The 22,074-nt window shown below is 44.9% G+C and overlaps 1 protein-coding gene across 6 annotated transcripts in view; it reads right to left on the bottom strand.

The window, feature by feature from the left end:
- Positions 1–22,074, bottom strand: part of mical3a (microtubule associated monooxygenase, calponin and LIM domain containing 3a) — a 422,657-nt gene that overhangs the window by 10,455 nt on the left and 390,128 nt on the right. For 5 of the 6 annotated variants that reach the window (XM_080190575.1, XM_080190577.1, XM_080190576.1 and 2 more), the window contains 2 exons: positions 17,315–17,383; positions 11,221–11,320 (listed from right to left, as the gene is read on the bottom strand). In XM_080190575.1, coding sequence (XP_080046701.1) covers positions 11,221–11,320; positions 17,315–17,383 — 169 coding nt within the window. Of the gene's footprint in view, positions 1–11,220; positions 11,321–17,314; positions 17,465–22,074 lie in introns of all 6 variants that reach the window. The other variant, XM_080190580.1, reaches the window with a different exon arrangement.

The following is a 22,074-nucleotide window of genomic DNA, read 5'->3' as shown; positions in this document are numbered from 1 at the left end:
GCCTTCTGCGTGAAAGAATTCCATAAATTCACCACTCTCTGGCTGAAGAAATTTCTCCTCATCTCTGTTTTAAAGGATCATCCCTTCAGCCTGAGGTTGTGTCCTCTGGTTCTAGTTTTTCCTACTAGTGGAAGTATCCTTTCCATGTCCACTCTATCCAGGCCTCACAGTATCCTGTAAGTTTCAATAAGATCCACCCTCATTGTTATAAACTCTAACTGTTCCTCATACAACAAGCTCTTCACCCCATGGATCATTCTTGTGAGCCTCCTCTGGACCCTTTCCAAGGCCAGCACATCCTTCCTTGGATACGGGGCCCAAAACCGCTCACAATAATCCAAATGGACCAGAGCCTTATACAGCCTCAGAAGTACATCCTTGCTCTTGTTTCTAGCCCTCTTGACATGAATGCTGACATTGCATTTGCCTTCCTAATTGCCAACTGAACCTGCACATTAACCTTAAGAGAATCTTGAACGAGGACTCCCAAGTCCCTTTGTGCTTCTGATTTCCTAAGCATTTCCCCATTTAGAAAATAGCCTGTTCTCCATTCCTCCTTCCAAAATGCATAACCTCACACTTTTCCACATTGTTTTCCATCTGCCACTTCTTTGCCCACTCTCCTAGCCTGTCCAAATCCTTCTGCATCCCCCCTTTTCCTCAATACTACCTGTCCCTCTACATAATGACACAAAGATGGCTGGACTAGATGACACAAAGTTGGCTGGACTTGCTAACAGTGAGGAGCAGTGTCAGGCGATACAGCAGGATATAGATAGGCTGGTATATTGGGCAGAGAAATGGAAGATGGAATTTAATCCAGATAAATGCGAGGTGATGCATTTTGGAAGAAATAATGTAGGGAGGAGTTACACGATAAATGGTAAGCCTATTAAGAGTATAGAAACACAGAGGGACCTGGGGGTGCAAGTACTCAAGTCCTTGAAGGGGGCAGTACAGGTGGAGAAGGTGGCGAAGAAGGCCTATGGTATGCTTGCCTTTATAGGGAGGGGTATAGAGTACAAAAGCTGGCATCTAATGTTGCAGTTGTATAGAACGTTGGTTCACCCGCATTTGGAGTACTGCGTCCAGTTCTGGTCGCCTTACTACCGGAAGGATGTGGAGACCCTGGAGAGAGTGCAGAGGAGGTTTACCAGGATGCTGTCTGGTATGGAAGGACTGAGCTATGAGGAGAGATTGGGCAAATTGGGGCTGTTCTCCTTAGAAAGGGGGAGAATGAGGGGAGATCTAACAGAGGTGTATAAGATTATGAAGGGTATAGATAGAGTGAACAGAGGTAAGCTTTTTCCTAGGTTGGATACAAAAATTACGAGGGGCCACGGGCTTAGGGTGAGGGGGGGTGATGTATAATTTGGATGTTAGACGCAGGTTTTTCACACAGAGGCTGGTGGGGGCCTGGAATGCACTGCCAAGTAGGGTGGTGGAGGCAGGCACGCTAGAGTTGTTTAAGGCTTACTGAGATAGGCACATGAGCGGACTAGAGATGGAGGGATACAGGAGATTGTCCTAAATAAAGATCAAGAGCCTTGGGAGGTCCCTGGGAATCTTCCGAGCTTATGGCGATTCTGTAAATGTCTAAGTTGTGCATGTTTATTGATGTCTTTTCTTTTACTTCACAGGTGATTCGGTCCGCCTTGTTGTCCAACAAGGGGCATACACGCGGTGGGATGTGCGAGGGCTGGCTCTTGGATGTTGCTGCGAGAGTTGCCTAGTGCTTCATGTCGTTAGTGTATGCTTAAACTGGACCATCTGACAGGCAACATGACAGCTCAGTGACTATCAATGTTTGCTGTGCAGATACATGGAATTGGGCCCGTGTCTGCGGGAGTTTGCACATTCTCCCCGTGATTGCGTGGGTTTTCTCTGGGTGCTCCGGTTTCCTCCCACACCCCAAAAATGTGCTCTTAGGCTGACTGGTGTAACAAATTGTCCCTAAATTAGTCTTCCCTCAATCTTCCCCAATAGGCGCAGACAAAGGTCATAGGTAGAGGAGGGCACTCATAATGTTAAAATGGAGGCGCGGGCTTGTTGGGCCGAAGGGCCTGTTTCTCGTGCTGTGTTGTTCTTTGTTCTTTATAACTTTGTATCATCTGCAAACTTAGCAACAGTGCTTTCAGTTCCTTCTTCCAAATCATTAGTGTATATAGTGAAAAGTTGTCATCCCAGCACCGACCCCTGAGACACACATAGTCACCAGCTGCTATCCTGAAAAAGTCGCCTGTATCCCCACTCTCTGTCTTCTGCCAGTCAACCAATCCTCTATCGCTGCCAGGATTTCACCCTTAACACCATGGACTCTTAATTTGTTTAACAGTCTCCCGTGCAGCATCTTGTCAAAGGACTTCTGGAAATCTAAATAAATTATGCCGACTGGTTCTCCTTTATCTAACTTCCTTGTTACCTCTTCAAAGAACTCTAACAGATTTGTCAGACATGACCACCCCTTGATGAAGCCATGTTGACTCAGTCCTGTTTTATTATGCATTTCCAAGTACTTTGTGATCCCATCTTCAATAATTGACAAGATTTTCAAGTCTATGACTGAAGTCAGGTTAACCGGTTTATAATTTCCTATCTGCTGCCTCCCTCCCTTCTTAACCAGTGGTGTTACTTTAGCTACTTTCCAATCCTCTGGGACCCTCCCCGTCTCCAAATATTCCTGAAAAATCAGCAGCAATGCCTCCATAATTTCCTTAGCTATCTCTTTTAGAACGTTGGGGTGTATTCCATCCGGTCCAGATGTTTTATCCACCTTCAGATCTTTCAGTTTCCCCAGAACCTTCTCCTTAGTGATGACCAATACATTCACCTATCCCCCTGATTCTTCTGGATCTCTGACATCCCACTGGTGTTTTCTCCCATGAAGACTGATGCAAAGGGACATTTACCGTTACATCGATTTCAGCTTCTTCCTCTCAAACTGCAGAGTAAATTCTATCATATTGCAGCCACTGCTCCCTAAGAGTTCCCTCACCTTAAGTTCCCTAATCAAGTCTGCCTCAATACACAGAAGAAATAAAGTAAATCGCAAGTTCAAGACTCACCAGCCACCAGTACACTGCTCCAGAGAACAATGAGGTGGATCCACGAATGAGTACCTGATTTGTACTCCCGCGCTCCCTTCCTGATTGCCCCCGCGCCTAGCTCCCGCTACGGAAAGCGAAAACAAACAAAAATCCCGCGAACCGGCAATACACAGAAGAAATAAAGTAAATCGCAAGTTCAAGACTCACCAGCCACCAGTACACTGCTCCAGAGAACAATGAGGAGTGTGATGGGTAAGACGGATGAACTTAAGGCCTTGATGTTCGTGAGGAATTTAGATGTGGTGGCAGTGACGGAGATGTGGTTAAAGGAGGGGCAGGACTGGCAGCTAAATATTCCTGGGTATAAGTGTTTTAGGCATGACAGGAGAGGGTCGAAAAGAGGAGGGGGAGTGGCACTGTTAGTTCGGGAGCACATCACAGCGGTGTAGGGGGAAGATAATATAGAGGAGTTAGGAATTGAGTCTCTGTGGGTGGAGTTGAGGAATAGGAAGGGAGCGATTACAATGCTAGGAGTCTACTACAGACCGCCCGACAGCCCGCGGGCAGTGAAAGAGGATGCATGTAGTGACATTTTGGATAAGTGTAGGAAGAACAGGGTTGTTGTAGTGGGAGATTTTAATCTCCCTGGGGCGGATTGGAAGGTGCTTAGAGCTGGGGGTTCGGACAGGGAGGAATTCGTAAGATGTGTATTGGAAGGGTCCTTGGAGCAGTATGTAGATAGCCGGACTAGAGAGGGGGCTATACTGGATTTAGTTCTGGGCAATGAGCCGGGTCAGGTGGTTGAGGTTGCAGTAGGTGAACATGTGGCTAATAGTGACCACAACTCTGTCTACTTTAGGATACGAACGGAAAAAGATGAGTGCTGTCCTAAGGGGAGGGTGCTAAATTGGGGGAAGGCTAGATACAGCCGGATTAGGCAGGAGCTTAGGGATACAGGCTGGGATAGGCTGTTGGAGGGCAAGTCCACGTTAGGTATGTGGGAGTCTTTCAAGGGAAAACTGAAATGGGTGCAGGAAAGGCATGTGCCGGTTAAGAGGAAGGGTGGGAAAGGTAGGATTAGAGAGCCGTGGATAACTAGAGATATTGGGGACCTGGTCAGGAAGAAACGAGAGGCATATGTTAGGTCTAAGCAACTGGGAACGGAGAGAGCGTTGGAGGAATACAGAGACAGTAGGAGGGATCTCAAAAGGGGAGTTAGGAGGGTAAAAAGGGGGCATGAAATGGCTTTGGCAGGTAGGATTAAGGAAAATCCAAAGGTGTTTTTACTCCTATGTTAGGAACAAAAGGGTGGCTAGGGGAAAAATTGGTCCCCTCAGGGACAGAGGAGGGGAATTGTGCTTAGAGTCCGAGAGAATGGGGGAGATCCTGAATGAATACTTTGCGTTGGTATTCACAAAAGAGAGGGGCTTGATGTCTGGTACAGTCATCGAGGGAGCTGTAGACCAGTTGAAGGAACTTTCGATTATGAGGGAAGAAGTGTTAGGACTTTTAGGTAGCATTAAAACTGATAAATCTCTGGGGCCCGATGGCATTTATCCTAGGCTGATTAGGGAGGCGAGAGATGAAATTGCTGGGCCTCTGACGCAAATCTTTGTCTTTTCCTTGGACACAGGTGAGGTCCCAGAGGACTGGAGGATAGCAAACGTGGTACCATTGTTTAAAAAGGGTAGGAGGGATAACCCGGGTAACTATAGGCTGGTGAGTTTGACGTCAGTGGTAGGCAAATTGATGCGAGAGGATTCTTAGGGATAGGATGTATGAGCACTTAGAGCGTTGCGATCTGATTAAGGATACGCAGCATGGCTTTGTAAAGGGGAAGTCTTGCCTTACGATCTGGTAGAATTTTTTGAGGAGGTGACAAAAACGGTCGACGAAGGACGAGCTGTTGATGTCGTCTATATGGATTTCAGTAAGGTGTTTGACAAAGTCCTTCATGGTAGTTTGGTAGAGAAGATTAAAGCTCATGGGATACGTGGCCAGGTATCTAGATGGGTTGAGAACTGGCTTGCTAAGAGGACACAGAGAGTAGTAGTGGAAGGGTCCTTTTCTAGCTGGAGGTCTGTCACTAGTAGTGTGCCGCAGGGCTCAGTACTGGGACCTCTTCTCTTCGTAGTGTATATAAATGATTTGGAAGATGGAGTAAGTGGTGTGATCAGCAAATTTGCAGATGACAGTAAGATGGCTGGATTGGCGGGCAGTGAGGCCAGTGTCTGGCAATACAACAGGATATTGACAGGCTGGTATATTGGGCAGATATATGGCAAATGGTGTTTAATCCTGATAAATGTGAGGTGATGCATTTTGGCCGGAATAATGTAGTGGGGAGTTATATGATAAAGGGTAAGCCTATAAAGAGTATAGAAACACAGCGGGACCTGGGGGTGCAAGTGCACAAGTCTTTGAAGGTGGCAGTACAAGTGGAGAAGGTTGTGAAGAAAGCCTATGGTATGTTACAGAATATAAGAGCTGGAGTCTAATGTTGCAGTTGTATAGAACGTTGGTTAGGCCGCATTTAGAGCAGTGTGTCCAGTTCTGGTCGCCTTACTACCGAAAGGATGTGGAGACTCTGGACAGAGTGCAGAGGAGGTTTACCAGGATGTTGCCTGGTATGGAAGGGCTGGGTTATGAGGAAAGGTTGAACAAATTGGGGCTGTTTTCCCTTGAAAGACGGCAACTGAGGGGGGATCTAATAGAGGAAAACCCAGCTTGCAGGTGTAGCAGGTGGTCAGGATGCTGGCCTTCATAGCGAGGGGGATTGAATATAAAAGTAGGGAGGTCTTGCTGCGGCTGTATAGGGCATTGGTGAGGCCGCAGCTGGAGTACTGTGTGCAGTTTTGGGTGCCGTACTTACGCAAGGATATTTTGGCCTTGGAGGGAGTGCAGAAGAGGTTTACTAGGCTGATACCAGAGTTGAGGGGGTTGAGCTATGAGGAGAGGCTGAATAAACTAGGCTTGTACTTGTTAGAGTTTAGAAGAATGAGGGGAGATCTCATTGAGACGTATAAGATGATGAATGGGATGGATAGGATAGAGGTGGAGAGGCTCTTCCTGCTCAGAAAGGACAGTAGGACTAGGGGGCACAGCCTCAAGATAAAGGGGGGGCGGTTTAGAACAGAGTTGAGGAGGAACTTCTTCACTCAAAGGGTGGTGAATCTCTGGAATTCTCTGCCCGTTGAAGTGGTGAAGGCTACCTCGCTAAATATTTTTAAGACGCGGGTTGATGGGTTTTTGATAAGAGAGGGGATTAAGGGTTATGGGGAGAGGGCGGGAATGTGGAACTGAGCCACGACAGATCAGCCATGATCTTATTGAATGGCGGGGCAGGCTCGAAGGGCTAGATGGCCTACTCCTGCTCCTATTTCTTATGTTCTTAGATAGAGTAAACAGGGGTAAGCTATATCCTACATTAGAGACACACAGTACGAGGGGCCCCGGGCTTAAGGTGAGGGGGGAGAGGTATAACACAGATATTAGAGGGAGGTTTTTCACACAGAGGGTAGTGGGGGTATGGAATGCTCTGCCAAGTAAGGTGGTGGAGGCAGGCACGCTGGAGTTGTTTAAGAGTAACTTAGACAGGCACATGAGTGGGTTGGAGATGGGAGGATATAGGAGATTGTTTTAAATAAGGTTCATTAGCATTGGGATTTCCCTGGTAATGTAAAAGGATGTGGAATGATCCTAATGTTTTTCTCTTTTAGTTCACAGGTTTTAAGTCAGTCCGCCTTGTTGTCCAACGTGGGGCATACACGTGATGAGTCGTACTTGGGCTGCTCTTGAATGTTCGAGTGTAGCCTAGTACTTCATGTCGTTAGTGTGTGCTTAAACTGGACCAGATGCTGGGCAACAGGACAGCTCAGTGACTATCACTGTTTGCTGTGCAGACACATGGATTTGGGCCAGTGTCTGTGGGAGTTTGTGCATTCTCCCCGTGCTTGCGTGGGTTTTCTCTGGGTGCTCCGGTTTCCTCCCACACCCCAAAGATGTGCTATTAGGCTGATTGGAGGTAATGAATTGTCCCGAAATTAGTTTCCCTCAGTGTGGAATGCCATAAGCAATAGATAAGGGTCATGGGTGTAGGGGGGGACTGGTAATGTTAAAATGGCGGCGCGGGCTCATTGGGCCGAAGGGCCTGTTTCCCGGGCTGTTTTTGTTCTTTATTACACATCACCAAATCCAGAATTGTCTTAGATCCAGTCTAATAATGCATGAATCATCATCAAATAGTGATCATAAAGTGAGAGAGTTCAAGTAATATTTGAAAAGGTAAAATGAGAAATAGCTACGAAGCTTTAGTTAAGAATCTGATTGAAATCAGAAACCATTTATAGTAAACTAGGTAATTATGCGAATAGGTGGAATGACATGATCAGTGGGACATGGTTTAAAAAGAACTGAATTTGAGTTTTGAAAGTGAATTGGGGGAGTGTTTTTTCTAAGGGTGGAGAAGAAAGAAGGTGACTTCAGTAGGTGGAGAGCAACACAAGAAAATAACAAGCGATGCCTTTATCTGTAATTGATGTGGGAATTAGGAAGTTGGTAGATGTTTGGAATTCTCTTCCACAGAGAGCAATTCATGTTAGGTCAATTGTCACTTTCAAATCTGAAATAGGTATGTGTTAACCAAAGGTAGTAATAAGAAATATAGGGAAAAGATGTCTGTGTGTTTAAAGATCAGCTATGACCTTTTCAAATGTAGATCAGAGAAGCTAAATGACCTCCCAATCCAATGTTCTCAAGTTGGTGAATGCATTTGAATGCATATACTGACCTTGACCAATCCTGTGAGCTCCTTGAACTTTTGGTGGCACTACCAGCAGATCCTTGAAGCTTGGCTTTCAGCATTGATGGTGATGGGTACTTATTCCCATTGCTGTCTGACAGTATGTCGAGAGTCTCCTAGCCCCTATGGATAGACGACCTCTCTTCTCCTCTGCATAGTCTCAACTAAGGCCTTCATTGTAGCATTGAAAAATCATGGAAACTGTGCTCTCACCCCCATTATGCCATTATTATACCTTTTCAATTATTATATCTTTTCAATATCAGCATGAATTCTGCAATGACTTCTAGTGCCTACTCCAGCCACAATGCACCTCTCTTTAAGAGGTTTAGGCTGACTTTAAGTACATAGAACAGTACAGGCCCTTTGGCCCTGGATGTTGTGCCAAGTCTGTCCAAACCCAAGATGAAGTTATCCCACTCCCTATCATTCTGGTGTGTTCAATGTGCCTATCCAATAACTGCTTGAAAGTTCCTAAAGTCTCCACTATCAGATAGGCCAACTAGAGGTGAGGCTATATTGGACTTGGTGCTGGGAAATGAGCCAGACCAGGTGCTAGACTTGGAAGTTGGTGTGCATTTTGGTGATAGTGACCACAATTCGGTTACGTTCACCTTAGTGATGGAAAGGGATAGGCATGAACCTCGGGTCAGTAGTTTTAGCTGGGGGAAGGGTAATTATGAGGCCATTAGGAGAGAATTAGGAAGCATTGGTTGGACTAGGAGATTACAGGGACTAGGAACGTCTGAAATGTGGAGTTTTTTCAAGGAGCAGCTACTGCGGGTCTGTGATAGGTATGTCCCTGTCAGGCAAGGAGGAATTGGTAGGGCTAGGGAACCGTGGTGCACAAAAAAAGTTGATTTGTTGGTTAGGAAGAAGAAGGAGGCTTATGTTCGGATGAGGCTTGAGGGCTCGGGTAGTGCAGTAGAAAGCTTTAGATTGGCTAGGAGGGAGTTGAAGAGGGAGTTAAGAAGGGCTAGAAGAGGGCATGAGATGACTTTGGCTGATAGGATTAAGGAGAATCCTAAGGCGTTCTATAGGTATGTCAAGAACAGAAGGTTGGTTAGGGCAAGATTAGGGCCAGTTACAGACAGTAGGGGGAAGTTGTGTGTGGAACCGGAAGAGATTGGAGAGGCATTGAACCATTATTTCTCTTCGGTGTTCACGCAGGACGATATGAATGTAGCTGAGGAGGTCACTGCGGTGAAGGGGTGTAAATAGAAAGTATTGCAGTTGATACAGAGGATGTGTTGGATATTCTAGAAGGGTTGGAAATAGATAAGTCCCCTGGTCCAGACGGGATTTACCCTAGGATTCTATGGGAGGCAAGAGAGGTGATTGCAGAGCCACTGGCTCTGATCTTCAGGTCGTCGTTGGTCTCTGGTATAGTACCGGAAGATTGGAGGACAGCGAATGTTGTCCCATTGTTTAAGAAGGGGAACAGAGACTTCCCTGGGAATTATAGACCAGTGAGTCTTACTTCTGTAGTGGGCAAGGTTTTAGAAAGAATTATTAGGGATAGGATTTATAGTTATTTGGAGAGTAATGAATTGATTAGAGATAGTCAGCATGGTTTTGTAGCGGGAAGGTCGTGCCTTACTAACCTTATTGAGTTCTTTGAGAAGGTGACCAAAGAGGTGGATAGGGGTAAGGCAGTAGACGTGGTATATATGGATTTTAGTAAGGCGTTTGATAAGGTTCACCATGGTATGCTTCTGCAGAAAATGCAGATGTATGGGATTGGTGGTAATTTAGGTACTTGGATCAGGAATTGGTTAGCAGATAGGAGACAGAGGGTGGTGGTTGATGGTAATTATTCATCATGGAGTTCGGTTACGAGTAGTGTGCCTCAGGGATCTGTTCTGGGGCCACTGCTGTTTGTAATCTTTATTAATGATCTGGATGAGGGTATAGTTGGGTGGATTAGTAAGTTTGCTGATGACACCAAAGTCGGAGGTGTGGTAGATTGTGAGGAAGGGTGTCGAAGTTTGCAGGGTGACTTGGACAGGTTGCAGAGCTGGGCCGCGAGGTGGCGGATGGAGTTTAATGTGGAGAAGTGTGAGGTAATCCATTTCGGTAGGAATAACAGATGTGTTGAGTATAGGGCTAACGGGAGGACTTTGAATAGAGTGGAGGAGCAGAGGGATCTAGGTGTATGTGTACATAGATCCCTGAAAGTTGGGAATCAAGTAGATAAGGTTGTTAAGAAGGCGTACGGTGTCTTGGCGTTTATTGGTAGGGGGATTGAATTTAGGAGTCGCAGCGTCATGTTGCAACTGTACACAACTCTGGTGCGGCCGCACTTGGAGTACTGTGTGCAGTTCTGGTCCCCACATTACAGGAAGGATGTGGAGGCTTTGGAGAGGGTGCAGAGGAGGTTTACCAGGATGTTGCCTGGTATGCAGGGGAGATCCTATGAGGAGAGACTGAGGGATTTGGGGTTGTTTTCACTGGAAAGAAGGCGGCTAAGAGGGGATCTTATAGAAACATATAAGATGATTAGAGGTTTAGATAGGGTGGATGGTGATAGCCTGTTTCCTCGGATGGAGAAAGCTAGCACGAGGGGGCATGGCTTTAAATTAAGGGGGGGTAGTTATAGGATGCATGTCAGGGGCAGGTTCTTTACCCAGAGGGTGGTGAGGGACTGGAATGCCCTGCCTGCTGCAGCTGTAAATGCACCTAGTTTGGGGGCGTTTAAGAGATTGGTGGATAGGTTTATGGACGAAAAGGGATTGGTTTAGATTAGTGGGTCAATGTTTTTTTTTAAAAATAAGACTGGTCGGCGCAACATTGTGGGCCGAAGGGCCTGTTCCGTGCTGTAATGTTCTATGTTCTATGTTCTATCACAGCAGGTAGTGTATTCCACACCTCAACCACTCTCTGAGTAAAGAATCTACCTCGGACATCTCCCACCATAAACCTTAAAGTTATGTTTTATGTTTAAGGTTTACCATAAACCTTAAAGTTATGCTCCTATGGTAACATAAACCTTAGTAACAGCTACATCCACCCGAGGAAACAGTCTCTGCACATCCACTCTATCTATCCCCTTGTCATCTTATTAACTCAATTAAGTCGCCTCTCATCCTCCTCCGCTCCAAAGAGAAAAGCCCCAGCTCCCTCAACTTTTCCTCATAAGACCTACCCTCCAAACCAGGCACCATCCTGGTAAAATTCTGTAATGCAGGTTAGCTTCAATTAGTGCTTGCTCCTCATGATGCTGGCCTTCCTGCTTAAGGCAGGCAGCTACTCAGCAGCTCAATTAGTGTTGGTTATATTTTGCATTCATATTACTCAGCAGGCAGCTGGTTCACACCAGCCACCTGGAAAAGGTGTAAAAATATGTTTTGAAATATTGAGAAAACTACTCACAAGATCATCAGCTCAGACTCGTAGCGCACCAGGCTGTTCTTCTCTTGTACCAGTTTAAACCATTCCTGCATCAGTCGAGGGTCGTCTTTCTTTCCCATTCCTGTTGGTAGGCACATTCAAAATCAGGGCCCAGAACACACATTGTCATACATGGAGAGGTGGAGGCAATGGTCTATCCATAAGCATTGCAAAACCTCTGTCACACAACCGTTTGTATCTACACACAGAATGAGGGGGTTCACTCCAACATAGCAACAACCCCACACAGCAAACCATGGAACAATATCACACACTGACCTTGAGGAGCACTAGGTCATTGTTCAGTGAGATCAACATGTTAAGCAAACAACCAAAGACGAGCATCAAAAATCTGCTGCACTGAGCAATTCTGAGCCTCTTGATGAAATTCCAGTCTGCAGACCCACTCCTAATATAAACCTGGTATTCTGTATATAAACCCCAAATCCCTCCATTATAATTCAGTCTTTAATTCTCTCATTATTTAAATTAGAACCTACCCTCCTCTTCCTGGTTAGATTCCAGCCTATAACTAACTCTGGGTATTATTCTATAAAACTCTTGAACTCCTTTCTGGACACCAACCTGGAACACTCACTTTTGTACATCAGTTACTCTATGTTTAAAACTCCAAATGCCTTGACTAGATTCCAGTCAAATACTCATTCCAAGGTATCTGCCATTCTGTATATAAACTAGCCAAAATCTGTGATGAAAATACAACCCTCCTATTGCATATCTAGAAGACCACACATTATTCTTCTTCTGTAAAGTGTATCATGCTCTTAACTAGTGAATGCACCACGGCACATACTGACACACTCACGTACATGTACGGACGCACACACGTGCACATACACACAGAGTCTCGGACAGATACACAGATTCTACCTCTCTCACACATTTCCACATAAACACATGCTCAAACTCTTACATGTACAAACATGTGTTCTTTTTAGTATATTTCATACTCTCAGATGAATCTTGTTCAACACCAAAATGAGTTTACAGTAGACCTTGCAGTCGCAAACCTTTCTGGATGGCTATAAAAGTGGGCGGTGAATTTACAAATCCCCTCAGCCAATTTAGAGACTGAACTATGACCATCCTCTGTTGCTGACTGAGGGCTATTCATTCCAAGCCATTTGCCATTTCATCCTATTCTGCATTAAGTATAGCACTGTAAAACTGAGATTAAAAGAGAAAATGCTGGAAAATCTCAGCAGGTCTGGCAGCATGTGTAAGCAGAGAAAAGAGCTGACATTGAGTCCACACGACATTTTGTCAAAGCTAAAAAGCATAGAAAGTGGAAGATATTTATACTGCAGGGTGAAGAAATGAAAGAGGAGTCATAGCCACAGAACAGAGGAAAACACTGCTAATGGCTGTTCACAGAGAGAATAAAGGGTGTGAATGGCCAAATGGCAGAGATGTTGGAGAACGGGCGGGAGGGGGAGTTAGCTTCTCCACCATTTGGCCATTCTCACCCTTTATTCTGTCTGTGGACAGCCATTAGCTGTGTTTTCCCCTGGTTTCTGTGGCTACGACTCATCTTTCATTCCCTCACCCTGCAGTATAAATAAATTCCACTTTCTATGCCTTTTAGCTTTGACAAAGGGTCATCTGGACTCAGCTGCCAGGCCTGCTGAGATTTTCCGGCTTTTTCTCCTTTGGTTTCAGATTCCAGCATCTGCAGTAATTTGCTTTTATCTAGTGTAAAGCTAAGCTTGTCTCCGAAATGTCGATGTTAACGGGAGGGCTGTAATGTCAGTGTTACTGTGAGGGCTGTAATGTCAGTAAATGTGAGGGTTGTTATATCAGTGTTACTGTGAGGACTGTAATATCAGTGAAACTCAGAGTTATAACATCAGTGTTAATGCGTTATAATGTCAGTGTTAATGTGAGGACTGTAATGTCAGTGTTACTATCAGGGTTATAATGTCAGTGTTAATATGAGTGTTATAATAATTAACTAAAGTTTATTTATTAATCACAAGTAAGGCTTACATTAACACTGCAATGACCTTACTGTGAAATTCCCTTAGTCGCCACACTATGGTACCTGTTCGGGTCAATGCACCTAACCAGCACATCTTTCAGGCTGTGGGAGGAAACCGGAGCAACTGGAGGAAACACATGCAGACATGGGGAGAATATGCAAACTTCAAACCTGGGTCCCTGGCGTTGTGAGGCAGTAGTGCTAACCATTGTGCCACTATGCCACCCAACGTTACTATGTCAGTATTGATGTGAGGACTGTAAAGTCAGTGTTACTACGACGACTGTTATGTCAGTGTTACTGTGAGGAGTGCAATGTCAGTGTTAATGTGAGGGTTGTAATGTTAGTGTTTATGGGAGGGTTGCAATGTCAGTGTTAACGTGAGGGCTGTAATATCAGAGTGTTAATGTAGGGTTGTCCGCCCTGTCCCCTCTTCCCTAGAATGAAAAAAACATCGGTTGGGGGCACTTTTAAAGGAGACAGGTCTGCTAATATAGGAAGGTTCTGACTCAACCTTCCCGGCTCCTCCATCAAAATTGGGCAAACATTATCTGCATGTCATTTTACTGAGAAACTCAGGCTGCCAATGTCCCCAACAATCTTTGTAACATTAAGTGTGTTGTAACAAAATTAGTGAGATCCTATACTCCTTGGCAATGCCCATGGCTAAGATTATCCCAATGTTCCTCTTGATGGGCAATAGTGGTGAGCAGGCTAAAAGGATAGCTTTTCTGAAGCTGCACAAGTTAAGTGTCAGGCTCCTGAGCAATGAATAGGCCACAGCAATTAAAAACTTTGATTTGAATAAGAAGTAGTTTTAAGCTGCTTATGGCAATTCAAGCTGCCAGCTCAAAATAATGTCACAATATCGTTTTAAATTATGGATAAAACTTCCTTATTTTATTGGTACAATTTGCTTAATCCTTACTTTCATAAACACTTAAAGGGACAAGACGACTCACTCACAGTTACATTCCAGCGGAAGAAACATGGCTGATTCCTATCTTTGCAATTTAGTTTAATTAATCATGAACAGTACCCTGGAAAACCTGCTTATAATATTTCAAGATGAGAGGTCACATGACACCATGTTATAGTCCAACAGATTTATTTGAAATCACAAGCTTTTGGAATGCCGCTCCTTTGTCAGGTGAAGGAGCAGCTCTCTGAAAGCTTGTGATTTCAAATAATCCTGTCAGATTATAACCTGGTGTCATGTGAGTTCTCATCTTGTCCACCCTAGTCCAACACCGGCATCTCCCCACCATAACTTTTCAAAGACAGCACATACAACAAACATCACACTCTGTGGTAGACATAAGTTCTTAAATTGCTAGGTGCTTTTGAGCTGTAGTCAGATCTGCAACACTTTCTCAAAATGCAGCAATTACACTCTGATCTAGGCTTGTGTTTGACCAGCTAAATCTGAAATTTATGGTCCTGAAGGCTCTACCTTTGCTCACATTACCTGGAACAACACACCAGTCATAAAAGTGTTACATCCAACTGACTGTGCGAAACACCAAAGAAAGTTAAAGTGCATCTTTCTACATGCTTCAATGTCAGACACCTAATGGTCAAAACCCCCTGGATGCAATGTCTAGTTTTCAGTCGCTACCCTATACTAATTACCACCTTCCAGCTATGAAAAGGCTCTAACTTTTCCACTGGCAACTGACCAAGGCTTGAGGCTATCATGTCTGCAGCAAATCATGAGAGGCAAAGGGAAGTACAGGCCATCCAACATGGTGGGTTTTTGCAGAATGCAAGAGGAAAGCAGAATGCATGAAAGGAAGCTCACTCAGTGAGATGCTAACAGGCAGTTTAGGTGAAGTGTTATTACCAATGGAATGGATCAAGTCACTGTGAGCAAACACAAAGGCAGAGTAAAGTCCCTGTGAGCAGCATTAACACTCTGGTCAGTACTACAACCCCAATTCTCAACATCAGCAAAATGATGGTTTCTTTACAATCTAAAACTGTTGCACACATCCTGGTAAATTAGAATCCACTGTGCGCTCAATGTGGAGTCTGAGCATCCCTTCTGCACCCTCCCTTACTGCACCCTTCCTTATTGAACCCCTCCCCTACTTTGTACTTTCTCCTAGAAGGGAGCCTCCTCCCTTGTACACATGTCCCTACTGCACCCTCTCTTATTGTGCCCTTATGAAATGTCTGCTCCTCTGCCTCATCCCTAATTGCTTCCTCAACCACTGCCCCTCATCTCCATTTACAGACCCCTCCACATTTACCATGCACTCCCTCCCACAACAAGGCTAGATTAGGAGCAGTAGACCATTCAACCACTTGAGATTTTTCTACCATTCGATAAGATCATGTCTAACTGCGGCCTGAACTCCACTATCCTGTCTGCTCTCCATAGCCTTTAAATCCCTAGTAGATTGAAAACCGATCTAACTGCCCTTGCCATTTATTGCCCCCTTCCCCTCCCCATTTGCTGCCCCTTCCCTTTCTCTCTACATTTCCTGCCCCTTCCCCTCTCCTCCCCTCCTCATTTGCTGCTCCCTCCCCTCTTGTCCTCATTTGCTGCCCCACTCCCTCCTGTCCATTTGCTGCCCCACTCCCTCCCGTCCATTGGCTGCCCCCTCCCATCCCCATTTGCAGCCCCGCTTCCTACCCTCCCCATTTGCTACCTCCTCCCATCCCCATTTGTGGCCCCTTTTTAACCCCATTTGCTGCCCCTTCTCTTCGTAGGCTTGGGTTTCAGTTGCTCCTGCCATCCACTAACTTCATCACATCACTCTCTGAACATCAGACGCTTTCCGACCCTTTAGGCTTCTGGACTAACTTGAAACTAATCCCACAAAGCCCTGCATGTCCCCCTAATGCAACCCAACTTGCTTGACTTCAAAGTCGCTTAGCAGCTATTTGACTACAGCATCACTGCCACTGCCCATTGGAGGATAGTTTCATTGGGTGAAGGAGGGGAGAGTCAGTGAGCAATGAGACTGAGGCCAATTGGAATTTCAGAATTGGTGCCTCAGTTGGGATCAGGTCAGACTGGAGCTCCTGTTTTCCATGGTTTGTGTTACAGAAAATTATCGAAGGGTGGGTTGGTGTTGATAGCGGGGGAACGGGTGGGGCGGGCTCGAGACTGGGAGTGGGGTCGAGGACGAGGGGCAGGGTCAAGAGCGGGGTGGGATTGAGAGTGGAGGTGGGTCAGTCTGCGTGAAACAAGAGCTATGTGGATGAGCTTGTGGAGTGAGTTCGAGATGCTGGGTAGGTGAGATTGGGATTGTGAAGATGAGCAGAAGATGTGCGGAAAATGTGGGATGAAAGCGAGGGAAACAAGGAAAGGGCTTGCATATTCGGCAGGGCGGGGTGGAGCTAAGGGCAGGGCTGAGGTGGGATAGAGAGAAGGTTGAGTGTGGGGCTAGGGGTGGGGCTGGAGGCAGGGCTGTGGTCTGAGGGCACGATTGAGGGGGTGGCCGAGGGCACGATTGAGGGGGTGGCCGAGGGAAGGATTGAGGGGGGCCTGATGGAAGGATTGAGGGATGGCTGAGAGTGAGGCTACTTACTTGTGACGAGGTTAACAGAATGTGTGACTCTTTAAACAGAGGCTGTGATATATATCACACTTTGCAGCGTGGACTGACATCTCTTGAACTAGGAGCAGATCCTCGAGATGAAAGCTGGAGTGGATCCGGAGTGTGGCTCAGGTGAGTGGATTCTGGGAGTGGATTACTGTAACCAGCCTTGGTTACAGTTATTTTATGGGTACACCCTGAACTCAATGTGCAGAAGGAAGGGGAATGTGGATGGACAGACTGACTATGGGTTTGGATGCCTGCTGAACTAGCTCTCGCGACTATCCCCTCTCAATGGCCTGTGAAACTGCTTCAAACCCTCTTTAAATCTCTGCCTCAGTAATTTGGTACCTTCAGTCTCTTGACCCAGCTCATCCTGCTCCAGCTATAATTGCATCCCTTGCAATGGGAATACATTTTTGGTTTGAATTTGCACTTGACCAGGTGTCTAAGGGAACTGTACTGAGCCTCAGAGCCCAAGGACCCTCAGGTTGTTATGGTAATCCTTGGTGGGGTTGGTTTACGTTACCTCGGTTGTGGGTACAGCAATGGCAGAAGGAAAGAGGTCTTCGCCGTGGAGCTCCAACAAGGGCCTCAACTTCAACAAGAGAGGTGAAAGAAAAGCAAAGCACAGGAGCAGAATGTGAGAGGGACAGAAGAAGAGGGGAAAGGAAAGAATCTAATAATATGAGGGGGAGGGGAGAAACAAATGGGGAAGAAATGACAAGGAAAATAAGAATAGAATGAGACAGTGTCACTGTCTGCAGCGATCCCAAGACCAATAGCAGATACCAGACATGCAATCCAGGGTTCATTGCCCAGAAACAACGGGCAGCCTATGATGACAAACATTGCTCAGCTTTCAGAATCATAAATGTGTGTTTACTGAGCTGCCCAAGATGCCGAGAGTGGGTTACTACACAAACTTATCAACCAATAAACTGTGGGAAGCATGAGGGAGGAGGCTTAACACAACGATGCATCAAGACACAGATATCATAACAAAAACAGTCAGTCACAGCATTTCACACTCAAGTAGAGTGAGACAGCAAGAGAGAGAGAAGTCAAGAAAATAAATCAGAGACTGAATGAGACAGAGAGAATATATGGGGGCGCAGTGTGAGTGACAGAGAGAGATACAGAGTGAAAGAAACAATTTGTGGCAGAGTGAGAAAGAGAGCGAGAGCATGGGAGAGAAGATTGAGAGAAAGACAGAGGAAGAAAGGGTACATAAAAGGGTGTGAGAGAGCATAATAGTATGACAAAGAGTCAGAGTGTGAGAGAGTGAGTGAGACATTAACATTGAGAGAGATAGCAAGAGAGTGGGCGCAGAAAGTGAGAGAGGAATGAAGTAGAAAAAATATAAAACAGACAAGACGACAGAGAGGGGCAAAATGAAAGACACAGAATAAGAGTCTGTGGGAGCAAGAGAGAGTGAGCGACAGCATAAAAATGTGAGATTGCTTTTAGAGGCAGGTAACTAGAGTGAGCAAGAGAGCAAATGAGGAGGAGAGAGAGAGAGCATGACAGAGTATGAGTCAGAGAGAGAAAGTGAGAGAGAGATTGAGCGAGTGAGTAGTAAGGGGAGGAATCACAGAGTTAGTAACAGTCAGAGCAGTGACGGAGCATGGAGACAGCTGGAAGAGATAGAGAAGGCAGGATCAGCTTCAACAGCTTTCCTTTAAATAGAAGGTAAGAGACAATCAAAAGTAATGGAGAAAGAGACTAAGATAGTGAGTTAGACAGAGAACGTGAGAAGGCAGAGGTAAGAAGGGAGAGATAAAATGAGACAGAGATGAATTCTGTTAACAGTACACATGTACATGCCAGAGTTCTTCTTTTGAAGTTAGTATATATCATACACCACTGTTTCTAACATCTGTTTATTAGGACTCCGGTTGCTGGGGGATATAGAGCATCAGTGATTAAATCTAGTTTAACAATAAAGTGATTGACACAGCCAGTGTGGGAATGGGAAAACATTCCACAGTAATATCATGTAATTGAAACATCTTTCTTTAATTGTGTTGAAACAAAAGTCGATCAGTGTCATTGAACAGTTAGTTCACTAGTGAAGGAAAATCTGGTAATGGAGGGGGGACTGTGAGAAATTAATTAAATCAGCATTTGAATTAAAACGCAGCATGAGGGATTTATAATCTACATTTAAACCAAGCAGGAAACAAATTGCTGACTTATTTAAAAATAGTAAAAAGTCTGACAACACCAGGTTTTAGTCCAACCTATTTATTTGATAATATTTGATAACACCTGGTGTTGTCAGACTTTTTACTGTGTTTACGCCAGTCCAACGCCGGCATACCCACATCATGACTATTATTTAAAAATGACAGACTCCTTTAATAGTCAGCCACTGAAGCAGGACAATCAGAAAACTACACTTTCACACTTATTGGGACTTCCACTCTCACTCCCCATGGCCTGTAGATTCCAACTACAGATGGGAACCACTACCCCTCAGTCCACAGAGTATGGACCAGCTACTAATCAATGGGAGCCATTGTGGCTAGGGGCAGAGGTTCCATTTGCCGAGGTACACGTGTGCACTTCAGTACAGCTAGTGAAGGGAAGTAGGAATCCCGGTACAATCCCGATTCACAAGCTGAGTCTGGGCCAGTGAAGGGCAACAGGAGCCCAGCTCAATGTTAAATTTCTGAAAAGAGCAACATATTGCCAAAGCTTTATGTATTGCACTTATCAGAACGAACACAAGGACACCAAATTTCAAACAATCACAACAGTTTATACTACAGGAGGAGAGGATGTTGACTAATTGGCAAGTCAACTCTGGTTGATGTGTTGCCAAGGAGAAAATAAAGGGGGAATCAAAGGCTCCCTGAGCCACTGGGTAATTTAAAAGAGGTGCAAGGATTTGCAGAGAATGTGTCCCTGCCCATGAACGCGTGTCACTTGTGTAATGTGTGTAAATCAACCACATTACAGGCACAACCGATTATTTTAAATCAGTTGTTAGTGTAGCTAATAACACACTCAGGATTATTCAGCAAGTGGTGTCCAATCAGCGATCACTTTTAACAGGAGACATTTTATTTTGGGTTCGTTATTGTACGCTGGTTCAGTATGGTCTGTACTCTGCCTATCATGACCAACCAAGGAATGTGCTGTTTGATTTGATCAGCTAATAATTGGGACATATGGTTGGTGTACCTGGCAATGCACTGACACTGAAATTCATACACAGCGTTGTTCAGCCGTGTGGTAGGCAGAATGTCATTTTGGACTGACGGCAGCATTCAGTTAGTGGAAAATATCACTTGTGCAGCCACTGCACAGAACAATATGCAACATATTCCTTGACCTGATATTTAAAGTACTTCAAAAATTTGTCAACCAATTGGTACTTCTCCCTATCTCCTGTAGTATAAAATGTGATGTTTATTTAAAATTTGTCATTCTTGTGTTTGTCCTGATGAGTGCTGAATGAAAAACTTCAGCAGCATGTCTATCTTTTCAGTAATATTCATATTCTCTATACCAGGCAGCAGAATGTTAAATTCATGCAAGGAGCATGCAGCACTAACTAACACAAAGATTAAAGAATGAAATTTGTGAGCCACTCATTGATGTTAATGATACTGGTCCATTGTCAAATATTCAGCATACTGTGCTCCATTACTATCCATCCGTCCATTCCTGTCTAGTCTCCATTCCTATCCACCCCTCCATTCCCATCCACCTTTCCATTATCATCCATCTCTCTCTATCATCATTGTTAGGGGCTGTTAGGATGTTGTATTTAAAACTATTGTTCCCCTCAAGTAGCCAGACAAAGTAACAGAGTGTTTCAAGATGAATTTTACTAAAGCCATAAGCCTCTGAATAAAACCATTTAGACTATCAGAGTGAAAAATTTAGAAATACATAGGCAATTAAAGTCTCAGCTTCGATTACAAGTAATTAGCATATACCAATTAGATGGAGTTATCTCCATCCATGGTTATTAAAATTCAGGTTGCATCATATAAAGTTACAGTTTTTAAAGCCAATCATAATCACCTTACACTTGCTTAATTATTCAATCAGCATGAAAACTTAATATATCATGGCTGCAAATTATCATAACTTAGCTCATGGATCACTCCCTTCCTCCTAGGTACAGATATCTGATTTAATGAGCTACATCCAGACTAATGACCTTGGTACCTTCTGTGAAGACTCTTATAAGAAGACCATCTCCCCGCCACTGTCCATCCCCCCACCACTATCTTTTCAAGGGAAATTAGGGATGGCCAATAAATGCTGGCCTAGCCAGTGACACCCATAAAGGAATTTAAAAAACACCTGCCCTATTACAAACCATTTTTCAATTACTGTCCACCCGTCCCCATTACAATCTGTCTCTCTTTCACTGTCCATCTTTTCCCTTAACCAAATTTCAACCCATTACAATCTTTCTCTCTCCATTGCCTTTCATTTTCCATTGTTTACTAGGATGTTGCCTGGTATGGTGGGGAGGTCCTATGAGGAGAGACTGAGGGATCTAGGGTTGTTTTCGTTGGGAAGAAGGCGGCTAAGAGGGGATCTTATTGAAACATATAAGATGATTAGGGGTTTAGATAGGGTGGATAGTGATAGCCTTTTTCCTCGGATGGAGAAAGCTAGCACGAGGGGGCATGACTTTAAATTAAGGGGGGGTAGCTACAGGACGGATGTCAGGGGTAGGTTCTTTACCCAGCGGGTGGTGAGGGATTGGAATGCCCTGCCTGCTGCAGTTGTAGATGCGTCTAGTTTGGGGGCGTTTAAGAGATCTCTGGATAGGTTTATGGACGAAAAGGGATTGGTATAGGCTAGTGGGTCATTGTTTTTGTAACTGGTCGGCGCAACATCGTGGGCCGAAGGGCCTGTTCTGCGCTGTAATGTTCTATGTTCTATGTTCTATTCTCCATACACACAATTCATCATTCTAACCAAGGAGCATTAAGGCTGATACCAGTATTCATACTCAGAGGAATTGAGATCAACCTATATGGTCCATTCCAGGCACTGACCACTCCGGAGATCAGCTGACACAGTCCACTCTGGCAGCTTACCATAAGAACCATGGAAATGATATAGCACAGAAGGGGGTCATTCAGCCCATCTTGTCCAAGCCAACCCAAAGACACCCAGGTGCCCTTTCTAATTCCAACTCCCTGCACATGGTCTATAGCCCTGCAGTTTACTGCACTTAAGGTTTTTTTTTAAAGAGTTTGGGTCTCTGCCTCCACCACCAAATCAGCAGTGAATTCCAGACATCCACTATCCTAT

Source organism: Carcharhinus amblyrhynchos, chromosome 6 (assembly GCF_965287045.1).
Source record: "Carcharhinus amblyrhynchos chromosome 6, sCarAmb.v2.hapA, whole genome shotgun sequence".
In the NCBI taxonomy this organism is placed as follows: Eukaryota; Metazoa; Chordata; class Chondrichthyes; order Carcharhiniformes; family Carcharhinidae; genus Carcharhinus; species Carcharhinus amblyrhynchos.
The sequence above is the reverse complement of the archived record's forward strand: the minus strand, read 5'-3'. Positions and strand labels throughout refer to the sequence as shown.